The sequence below is a fragment of the Dama dama genome, chromosome 19 (genome assembly GCF_033118175.1).
Source record: "Dama dama isolate Ldn47 chromosome 19, ASM3311817v1, whole genome shotgun sequence".
NCBI classification, from domain to species: Eukaryota; Metazoa; Chordata; class Mammalia; order Artiodactyla; family Cervidae; genus Dama; species Dama dama.
Window position 1 is genome coordinate 61,655,147 of NC_083699.1, and position 12,148 is coordinate 61,667,294.

The 12,148-nt window shown below is 36.0% G+C and overlaps 1 protein-coding gene across 1 annotated transcript in view; it reads right to left on the reverse strand.

Annotated features, from left to right (window-relative positions):
* RAB5A (RAB5A, member RAS oncogene family) overlaps positions 1 to 12,148 on the reverse strand; it is a 31,567-nt gene that overhangs the window by 18,389 nt on the left and 1,030 nt on the right. The window contains exon 2 of the mRNA XM_061167243.1: positions 9,483 to 9,738. Within this exon, the coding sequence (XP_061023226.1) occupies positions 9,483 to 9,645 (163 nt within the window). The 5' untranslated portion in view covers positions 9,646 to 9,738. The remainder of the gene's footprint in view (positions 1 to 9,482; positions 9,739 to 12,148) is intronic.

Genomic DNA, 12,148 nt, shown 5'->3' on the forward strand with positions numbered 1-12,148 from the left:
ATGATTAAAATTCCTTTGATACCATAATCATTAAATAAAATTACTTTGATTCAGTAACCACAACTAGAAATTGATCTTACAGAAATAAGTCCAGGGGGGAATATTTTCCAAGAATATATTGAATATTAGATGATTACCCAAAACAGCAAACAAAAATGTAAACACTAAATGTCTAACAATAATGGTATGGTTAAAAAATAGATTACCAGTTACTAAATATGAATATAGAGATATAGAGTATTATCACTAATAAAGGGAACAGAGTACAATAGTATGATTACTACAAATAATCCTATATAGAAATACCATGAAGTTATAGTTTACAGAAAATGGAAACATAATGGACTCTAAAATATGAAAAGATGCTTGACCTCATCCCTATTATGAGAAAAATGTACACTAAAAAATGTAGAGATCAATGTATGTAAGAAAGGCAAAGATCTACAATATGATACTATCTTGAGTTAGTAAAATAGGGTACCAGGCATTCTGTGCATTGCTGGGCAGGGCAGTGGGGAAAAATGTATCAGAATTACAAGAGTATATAACTTTTGACACAGCAATCAACTTCAGGAAGTTTGTTACAAAAATACTTGGAATACATAAGAAATGACTACGATGTTATTCATGAAAGCACTGTTAATACCCCAAAGTATAAAACTACTGTGCAAATCTGAAACTAGAATTGATAAAAAATATTGACAGGATCCATTCAATGGAATGTTGATATAGCCAAGAAAAATGAGGACACTCTTCATAAAATGATACAAAAAATCAGTGTATTTTCCAAGATGGCCACAATATTTCACACATATTCTTGTTAAAACATGACACTGGCTTTCTTTCCTCAAATCTGTACAAGCCTGTGATTTGAGCATCACTGATGCTATCTCTGAACTCCTGGGAGTAGGTCATAAAAAGCCACTCAGCCTCTGCCTGGTATCTTGGCCACATGCAGGTATTCTGGGCGACAACCCCAGCTGAGCGCCCAGACATGCTGAGGTGACATGAGCCCCAGGACTGACCGACCCCCTGCCCTGACATCAGAAAATCACTTAAGCCCACTCAACCCTCAGAACCAAGAGACAATAATTGTTTTAGATGACTAAGCTTTGGAGTCATTTGCTTCTGCACAATAGATAACTGGAACAGTAATAAAGAGAAAAATAAAAAGTATATTATAGAGCGTCTGATACATTTTAGATTGCATAAAATGGAGAAAATATATAGATATGAATATAACAGCAACTTTCCAAGGAAAAAGTAACACCAGGGCTGCCCTGTGTGTGGTCGCTAAGGCTGTCTGACTCTCTGACCCTCTGGACTGTGGTCTACCAGGCTACTGTGTCCCTGAGATGCTCCAGGCAAGGATATTGGAGCAGTCTGCGGTTTTATTCCTCAAGGGGGTCTTCCCAAACCAGGGATCGAACCCACTTCTCCTGCATCTCCTGCATTGCAGGTGGGTTCTTCACCCGCTGAGCAAACAGGAAATCTCTGGAAAAAAAGAACTAAGTAGGCAGAGGATAGGAAGGAAACTTTTCAACAGAAACCATTTGAATTTTGACTCACAAGAACAAATTAATGAAATAAAAATGTGACACATGTGGATGACATAAAGATGAACACCAGGGCACTAACTCTGGAACATGAGTGATCTAAATTTTTATTTGAAATACTTTCACATTATTTTCCTTATAAATCGATACATAAGGGGGGGGGGGGGGTTTGCATCTGTCAAGTAGCACACATTTAATTGTAACAGAATGCTTACATCTTGCATATCCTGACTCTAGATGTCATGAATTCCAGAATACAGACTGCACTGAAGAAAGATCTGTCTTTAATCCCAACGGTCACTTAGTTGCAAAACCTCAGCCACATCACTTTTGTTGCCTTAGTTTCCGCCTCTATAAAATTAGTATCTCCTCACAAAGCCACAGTAAGGTCTAGATGACGCTATGGGAATGCCAATTCTATGAGTGCGTCATATAACATGTAACCAACTTTAAAATTACCTTACAAACGATCCTAAAAATCACCCTGTATTTCACAGAAGTCACATTTTTCTAAAATTTACAAATTACTTATGAATACAATAGATAAAAAATAGATAAAAATAAAAATAGATTAAAAAGTTAGGATTCTATAGGTTCTAATATGCAAGAATAAATAAGTTAAAAATATTTTTTAAAATTTGTTGGCCGCACCACATGGGATACGGGATCTTAGGTCCTTGACCAGGGACTGAACCTGTGTCCCGGCAGTGGAGGCACGTAATCTTAACCACTGAACCACCAGAAAGTCCCTGAATAACTATTTTATTTGACTGAGAAATGCTGACCATGTCTGATAATTACAGAGTGACTGAAGTCCCCTATCATCACATAACTCTCTTCTTTTTGAATCCAAAGAGTGCCTGCTAGTAATACCTTCAACTTTGCAAACAGGATAAAGAACCGTGAATGACTGGTTCCTCACTCTGTTGTTACCCTTCCTCATCTATATTACCAAAAAAAAGAAAAGGGTGAATGCTGTTTACCAACACTTACCTCAAATATTGTTTTGTAACACTTGTAAAACATTAAGGATTATTTCTTATTTTCAAAATCCAGGATGTGAATTCATTCTCATCCTGCGAGATTTAATAATTTGGTAGCCAGAGTTCATGTTTAAATCAAAACAGCCAATGATCAAATTCCAAAAGTCCCTGGAATAACTCCTGTTCTTATTGGCTCCTAATTCACAGCAATGTTTAAGTAGCCACATATGATAACATCTAAAACCAGGGCACTGGAGAATAATTGAAGTTAAGACTATTAAAATATTTTTGGTCAGAACTGGTACAAATATATAAAAAATATCACATCTTTACTAACTTCTTCAAGTAATACAACCTATCTCAAATGCTGAATATGTACTTTTTATAAGGCATTATTACACATAAAGACAACATTCTTTCACTTGAAGCCAAAAGATTTTCAAAAAATTTCAACTCTCACTGTAACAGAAAGAATAATGTATATTTCAAAAATCATTTTCTCATTAATTGAAAACGATACACTGGTGGTTTGTCCCCAGGTCTTCTATCCTTTCTCAAAAGTATTGTTTAATTGAAAACAATATGCAGATGCCTTTGCGTGGATAACCATGATGATGTGGTCACTTACCAAGAGCCACATCCTGACGTGGGAAGTCAGGTGGGCCTTAGGAAGCTTTACTATGAACAAAGCTAGTGAAGCTGACAGAATTTTAGTCAAGCAATTTTAAATCCTAAAAGATGATGCTGGTAAAGTGCTGCACTCAATGTCAGCAAATTTGGAAAACTCAGCAGTGGCCACGGGACTGGAAAAGGTTAGTTTTCTTTCTTTCTTTTTTTTTTAAAAGGTTAGTTTTCATTCCAATCCCAAAGAAAGGCAATGCAAAGAATGTTCGAACTACTGCACAATTGCACTCATCTCACACACTAGCAAAGTAATGCTCAAAATTCTCCAAGCTAGGCTTCAACAGTACATGAACTGAGGACTTCCCAGTGTGCAAGCTGGATTTAGAAAAGGCAGAGGAACCAGAGATCATATTGCCAACATCCACTGGATCACAGAAAAAGCAAGAGAATTCCAGAAAAACATCTACTTTTGCTTCAATGACTACGCTAAATTTAGCCTCTGAATGTGTGGATCACAACAAACTGTGGAACATTCTTAAAGAGATGGGAATACCAGACCACCTTACCTGCCTCCTGAGAAACCTGTATGCAGGTCAAGAAGCAACGGTTAGAACTGGACATGGAACAACAGACTGGTTCCAAATAGGAAAAGGAGTATGTTAAGGCTGTATATTGTCACCCTGCTTATTTAACTTATATGCAGAGTACATCATGAGAAACGCTGGGCTGGACGAAGCACAAGCTGGATTCAAGATTGCTGGGAGAAGTATCAATAACCTCAGATATACAGATGATACCACACTTATGGCAGAAAATGAAGAGGAACTAAAGAGCCTCTTGATGAGGGTGAAAGAGGAGAGTGAAAAGGCTGGCTAAAAACTCAACATTCAAAAAACTAAGATCATGGCATCTTGTCTTATCACTTCATGGCAAATAGATAGGTAAAAAGTGGAAACTGTGACAGATTTTATTTTCTTGTGGAAAAATCACTGTGGACAGTGATTGCAGCCACAAAATTAAAAGATACTTGCTCCTTGGAAGAAAAGTTATGACAAACCTAGACAGTGTACCAAAAAGCAGACATCACCTTGCTGACAAAGGTCCATCTAGTCAAGGCTATGGTTTTTCTAGTCGTCAGGTATGGATGTGAGAGTTGGACTATAAAGAAAGTTGAGCGCCGAAGAATTGATGTTTTTGAACTGTAGTGTTGGAAAAGACTCTTAAGAGTCCCTTGGGCTGCAAGGAGATCCAACCAGTCCATCTTAAAGGAAATCAGTCCTGGGTGTTCATTGGAAGGACTGATGTTGAAGCTGAAACTCCAACACTTTGGCCACCTGATGTGAAGAGCCGAATCGCTGGAAAACTCTGATGTTGGGAAAGATTGAGGGCAGGAGGAGAAGGGGACGACAGAGGATGAGATGGTTGGATGGCATCACCAACTCAATGACATTAGTTTAAGCAAACTCTAGGAGACCGTAAAGAACAGGGAAGCCTGGCGTGCTACAGTCCATGGAGTCAGACACGATTTGGCAACTTAATATAATGCAGATGCAAAAAGATAAAGGAAGTAAACAAATGCACAGATTACAATTACACAAACAAGTCTTTCTTAAGGCTCACAAGGGAAGGGCAATAGTAGAAAGCTTACTACAGGAAAAACATGAGTTATTCTGATTCACATTTTCTAGCTGCCTTTTATTTCTCAGTTTAGCAAGCAAGTTTAGTTAATCTACATACATGTAGTACTCTATTTAACTGTGTAATTTCTCCCACTGATAAAATGTCCATAAATAACTTAGTTGACATGGGGAGAAGGCATTTAACGTAATGTACATGACTAACCACCTGTGTAAAAACCAGCAAACGCTGGGGTAGTTAAGCAAGAATTTACCATATAGAATTTAAAGAAATGTAACTGTATTAATAAATGCTATCTACTTGAAGTCCATTTTTAGGAAGGCTCAAATTTAGGAAGCAGTTGCTCATAAAGGTTTTTTACATCTTATTTGCTCTTAAAATCTTTAAAAGACATTTCCAAGAGAAGAAAATCTGGACATAAAATTCGTTAACACTGTCAAATCCTAAAATGCTATGCACTTGGTAGAACAGTCACAATTCTAACATAACGCCATATCATGACAATACCAGAAAAGTATCAACAGTAATAAAAATGACTCAGCAAAAAGTAATGGTGGTGACAATAAAGCTACTAGCTAACATTTAATAAGCATTTTACTCTGTGCTAGGCATTGTGCCAAGAAATGTATATGTACTTTCATTTAATAATATAAAAAAAACCTGTCAAATTTAGGTACTATTATTTTCATTCCATATTAAGAGTAAATAAAGCTGGATATGACTTGTGTAAGATGATGTAGCTGGTACGTGCTGGAGCTAGAATTTTAAATCAAACAATGTGGACACAGAGTCTGTCCCCAGGCCACACCCCTTTCTTAACCACAATGCTTGACTCTTAAGAAAGTCCTGGCCATATACTGATAAGGTAAGGTAAAACCAGTAACAGTATCTTTGAAACTAACTTTGTGTTTCTTAATTTTTAATAATAACTTTTGCCCCATTAGATGTTTTGAATCTGAAAAGAAAAACAAGTCCTGGTAGCCCAGTAGAGGAAATTGGACAGATGTTAAATAAAGTATAAACTTTGTCCTTCTGGTAAAAAAAAGTCCTGAAATAGATATGTAAACATTCTTCTTAGGGTTAATAACTGCTTCAAATAGTTTTAAAAAGAGGGCACTTATTTCGTCCATTTTGTGAACAACCAGTCCTTGACTACCAATGGCAACAAAGGGGAGCAGCCTCAGTACAGACGACTGAAGACGCTGGTTATTTAACTCCTTTGAGTAAAGACAAGGCAGGGTACCCTTGATGGAACAGAGAAGGACTATGGTTTTTGAAAGAGGCCTAGTAGATTAATGTAACCAGCATACAACACTTGCAATTCTCAAACTGGAGTAGCTGACGAACAGCATGTTTTTAAATCCTACAAAAATCACAGTTTAAAAAAAAAAGGAATTTTTCCATTTACTGACCGTGACATCAAACATTTCTCTCTCAGAGAGAAGAGTCGAGAGACCATGCTCTTTCATTGTACATTATAAGCTTGCTCCAACCTACTCTGAGGATCCACTTGCTTATAAATATCATATAACAGTCTTTTTAAAAACAAATATTTTTTTGATACAAGGAATTCCCCAGAAATCTTTAAAGTCTTTAGGTGTTCAAATTGTTAAATGGAAGATGGCCAGCCCTATCACCCAACGAGTACTGACTGAAGAACTTCTGAGCCTCCAGATGAGATAACAAGAAGGGAGGCAACCACCTGAGCCTAAAGCTCCCAGTGAACTGCATGGGATAGTCTTAGACAAACATCAGGAACACAAATGTCATGCAGCCTTTAACTCCTACCATAAGCTAGACCTCCCCAAAGCACTAAACCCAGCACCTAACTACCCATCTCACTATGAGAGCTATAAAATCAAGGGGCAGGGGCTGGGGATATAGGGAGATAATATGGATTCTTGTTTTCTTAAATCAAGCCATCATGTTTAAGAAGAACCACAAAAACTGAAGACATTTTAATGTTCTTGATCACTATAAGGTTCTAGAATACACAAATTCAAGAGTACAGTATATGATTTCCACCTTACAATGCAATCATAGATGGAAATTTTAAGTGAGCTCTTCAGACCATAACTAATGTTACTAAACATAAATAGTTAAGTCTAAAATAAACAATAGATGAAACATAAAACATCTGGCCAGGTTCATTTTTAGATAACTCCTCCCACACATCAGCCAAACAAAAATACATATTACCTACAAGTTATAGATCTTAAACAACTCAAAGCTTGAAATCCTGAAATGCTCACAATCTACTCTAGTCCTTAACAGTGAAGAGCTGTTTAGCAAAGAGCATAAAAGAACAGTGCTCACTCTGTAAACAAGTTAATACATCTTATGCCTTAAACACATATGTTAATTATCTTTCAAATACAAACAAAAAACCAGGACTAATATATGGTCAATATACTGAAAAAGGTATTCAATAATCATTAAGACAGAAACTTGGATGTAAATTCCTTCTAAAGGTGGTTAAAAAAGCCAGACTCAATTTGTACAAGTACAAAGTATTAGAAATTTTACATGTTAGAATGAAAACCTTTTGATAACTTTAATAATGAAATGTAAACAATCTAATTGGTATTAAATGGAAATGGAGATTATATACACACACTCATACACACATATCAGAGGATATGTCTATTTACGATGCACTGACGTGGGGTTAAACTTTTCTTTTAAATGTCCTTCTTGAGAGGTCATTAGGAAAAACTACTCTTAGAAGGTAATTGGGAGCATCCATAACAAAAACAACAATTCTACTCTCGGGTTACAGTTCCCAGGAATTAAGTTCTTTACTATAGTACTTTACTGCTTTTGTTATTTTAATATGTACTGTGAAGGCAAGGAGGGTTAAGAACATAGCAAGTCCCAAACGTATTTTGGCCTAGGTGTTTAGCCTACAATGCACGTGTATTTTGGCAAACGCTGCAAGCAACAATCAGTTGCCAAAAGTAATTATAATAATTAACCTTTTGCACAAGGTGGGTTGCCACAATCTCGAAAGTCTTTAAAATTTTTCCTACCAGATGGGCTGGGCATCTCTGGTGGCTCAGTTGGTAAAGAATCTGCCTGCAATTCAGGAGACCTGGGTTCAATGCCTGGGTCAGGAAGACCTCCTGAAGAAAGGAATGGCTACCCACTCTTTATTCTTGCCTGGAGAATTCCACTGATAGAGAAGCCTGGTGGGCTATAGCCCATGGGAACACAAAGAGCCAGACACAACTGAGTGACTAATATACTATGTGGACTTACCTTTGGTCCAATTTGTTTTCTGAAGGAGGCTAAAGCTTGAGAGGTAATATTTCACTACTAAACCACATATACACAGATATATTAACAAGGAAACAACAAAGAATGTGTGATATGCTGTTCATCACAATTTTTAAAGATATCAAGATTTCTGAATCAAAATAAAAAACTCACGTAAAGGGCTGTATTTCTGATGCTCATTCATTATAAAAAAGTATTAACACTAAAATGGGATCACACTGTAACATGATATACAAACACTGGGGGTTGGCTGTCACTTGTTATATTGCTAGTCTATTAAATAGGAAATATCACTTATCTACTACATTTCCTATAGAAAAGTCAGGAGATAGCAGAGTTCTGTAATTTATGTTAAAGGGATAATCTGAAATCATAAATATAATTCTCAGTGTATTTATTTGACATCATATACTCAATGCACAGCATAAGTTATGCTTCTGAAAGATGGACTCCCAAGAACTTGCTGTAGTATGTATGCCAAAGAGTATCTGCCTTATGTATTTCAAAAGTAAAAAAAAAGTATTTGACTTTTTAAAACATGAGGTTAAAAATATATTCGTGAACACCTGAAAAAATATGGTCCTGCTTATTACACACCTCTTGCAAAGCAGTGTGAATCTTACAGCTGTGTGATTCCTCTGACATTACCTAATTCAAAAGCTTCATTTGACACATTAAGCAGAACCAAAAAGGGCTTTGCCCCACCGCTATACACAGCTACAGATCTCTCTAAGTTCAGGGATCTCACTTCTTATCTTCTTTTCCCAGTATGGCACTGCTGGCTATCTCCTCTTGGTCCCGCACCTTCCTTCCCCTCTGAACACCGTCCCTGTAAGCAGTCTTGATGCCACCTCTTTCCCCTTTTCTTTCACTTTCTCTCCAGGTCCCATTTCCCTTTCATGTCCCTCTTCATTAATCACTCACTTCTCCTCCCTCACGCTAGGAACATTCTTAAACATGTTTAATAAAATGTAACTAATTTTGCAAATCAGTGTAATTTGTAAATAGTCCAGTTATTTAGAATTTTAATGGTAACTCTTTTACTCTTTACTTTTACTATTTTCACCATTCATTCTAAAGCCAACACAATTCAGCAGACATGTGATAATTTGAAAACGCTTTTAAACATTATCAAGAAAGATACCAATCAAATCTGAGACTTGGGACACTGATTCTATTCATATTTGCATCTGTATTTTATCATCTTGGAGATAGCCAGGAAGTCAAAATATTAAAACACATTATCTTATCAAAAATCAAGCTATAAAGCTTGAGTCTGCAGCTCAGCTCTTTTATTCACTCTGTGACCTATTTAGGTACCCATCATCATACAATCAGAACTGCAAAACCTTATTTGTCAACGTATGAGTCAATTAAATGAAGAAAGGGTAAAAGAAAATCTCACCCCCGATGGTACTCTCTTGAAATTCATGAAACTGGCCCTTCACAAAACGAAGCACAAGGCTCGATTTGCCAACAGCAGACTCTCCCAGAAGTACTAGTTTGAACTGGCATATTTTATTTCCAGTATTTGGCCCGTTGGGTCTTGTTGCTCCTCGATTAGCCATGTCCAAATTTGAAAGAAGTCCCTAATTTCAGTTTCTTAAATGAACTTCCAGGATGCAAGGTGTCAATTCTTTTCTTTCTGGAGGTAAAGAAACCTGTAAAAAAACAAATATGAAGTAATTAAGAATACAAATCAGCAAAACAAAGCAAACCTCATATTATCACTTTAAAATTTTGCCTGTAACACATTAATACATGACAATTATAACCTCTATTGGACACTGACTGTCATTTAATTCACTGCCTTGATTAATAAGTAAAGGCACGAGCTTTGACCCTAAAATCATACTGTAATTTTTAAGGCTCTGTAAACATTTTAAACCTAACCTTTCTTAAAGACTCAATTTTGTGCCAGATGGTTTTAATTATTTAACATAGCCACTCAACAATCCTATAAAGTTGCCTATTCCAATCCTTAAAAAATAAGGAAACAGGCACAGAAAGGTTAGCTAACTTGACTGAGGTCACACAGTTACTGTGACAGAGCTTCAACAGAGCTGAGTTTCAACCCATGCAACCTGAAAGGTGACTAGTTCTGGTTCTGGAACTCAACTACTTAGGTTAAAACGGTTTTGAGTAAAATTAAGTCAATTAAGGGAAAAATCTTAGAACAGAGCTTAAAACAGTAAGTTCAATAAAAGTCAGCCATTATTATTTGAAGGCTCCTTTTAAATGGCACATGCTTTTTATTGAATGGTATCTTTGGAGCAACAAATATTTTAAGTAGATCTATTTCTGGTGGCTAAAGGATTTAATACTGTATTCTGATGTTCTAAAATACATCATTCGTGGAAGTGTCAACAGCGGTTCTCCGGATGGGGAGTGAATTAGTGTCTTATTTACTTATACTCTTCTGTAGTTTTGGGGCTAACAATTAAACGTGTCATTATTTTCTATTTAACACACTTACAAAAAACTAGCCTAAAGCTAAACTTCTAAGTCTTCTTTTATCATTTAATAATGATAATTCTCAAAGTAATCAGCAAACTTTTAAAAAATTATTTTCTAAGCTACTCACAAATCAATTATAATAGCTTTCTTCTACTTTTAATCAAAATCTGACCATGTGCTAATAACATTAAATACGATGATTCTCCTTCTCAAGTCACTGTTGGATTTCATTTAGGTACCTCATAAGAAATTTGTCTCGCCCATGAAATGAGTTTATACAAGAATCTCTCTTAACAGTGAACTCATTAATAAACGTATCTATGAGACCATACATCCAAGACAATAAAATCACCTCTACTTTATCTAAATGGCAGTGTTGAAGACCTCTTATCTTTCAGTAATACATACTGTACCTAAAATATTTACAAATGAAATAATAGATCTGAGTTGCTCCCAAACAATGGGGATATAAATAAAACAAGATAACTGAAGCTAGTTGATGGGTTCATTATAATATTCTTCCTACTTCTGCATAAAGAATTTTCTGCGATTAAAAAAAATGCTCGGGGGTACTCTTTCTGCCCCCTTCTGATGCCAATGTCAGAAGCTTTCTCTGTCTCCTTTATACTTTAATAAAACTTTATTACACACTTACACACACACACACAAAATGCTCCAATCTCACATCTATCCTCCCACCACTCCCAAACATACTACATTTGGGGATCTAATTCGATATAGCTGTACTAATTTCTGTTGGAGCAAGTGCTTTCATTTCAAGCTCTCTACTCCAGAATATCCAATTTTCATAACTGCTGTGAGAATTAAGAGAATATAAACGTAAAATATTTCTGATACAGTGGTCAACACATAGCAGCGATTGAAAACAGGCAATTAAAGTGCCCCTTTGATGAAATAATGACCAAATATCAACAAAATGTCATGTAAACTGAAAATGTACCAACAAACCTGCACACATTACACACAACAGCAACTGAAACACTTCCCAACTATTACCTACAAAACAGCAAACTGAGTTACTCATCAAGGACAACATGCTCTGAATTCCTATAGTGCGCCCGAAATTTCAGGGAAAACATCAGATGCTCATTAAAGGGGAAAAAAAATTTAGCTTTGGTTATAGTTCCCTCCAAAGGCCTCAAACAAAAATATTAACTAAATCTAATTATGAATATAAATAGCATTACATTAAGGTTAAAAGTTATATTCTGTAATATTCATTTGTATTCATTACAAACTTTTGTTTTCCAAAACCAAAGATTTTGCAGAAAATGCATTTTAAATCTTTTGAAAATAACTGCTATTCTGTAGTTAAAGTCCTTCTGGGTGCTCTTTGATTAAAATTGCATTCATAACAGCAGCTAACATTTACTAGGCATTTATTTTTTGCCAATCACCATTCCACGAGTTAGGCTTACAGCAACCTTAAGAAGCTCTTATGATCCCCATTGTATATTAACAATTAAGTTTCTGAACTGCCAAGATATATCGCAGTGGTGTCCATGTGGTTGTTTTCCCCCACCAGTTATATGAAAGGCAACTGATTGGACACTTAGGCTCCACTTCAGCAAAAGACAAAAACCAATGTGAATT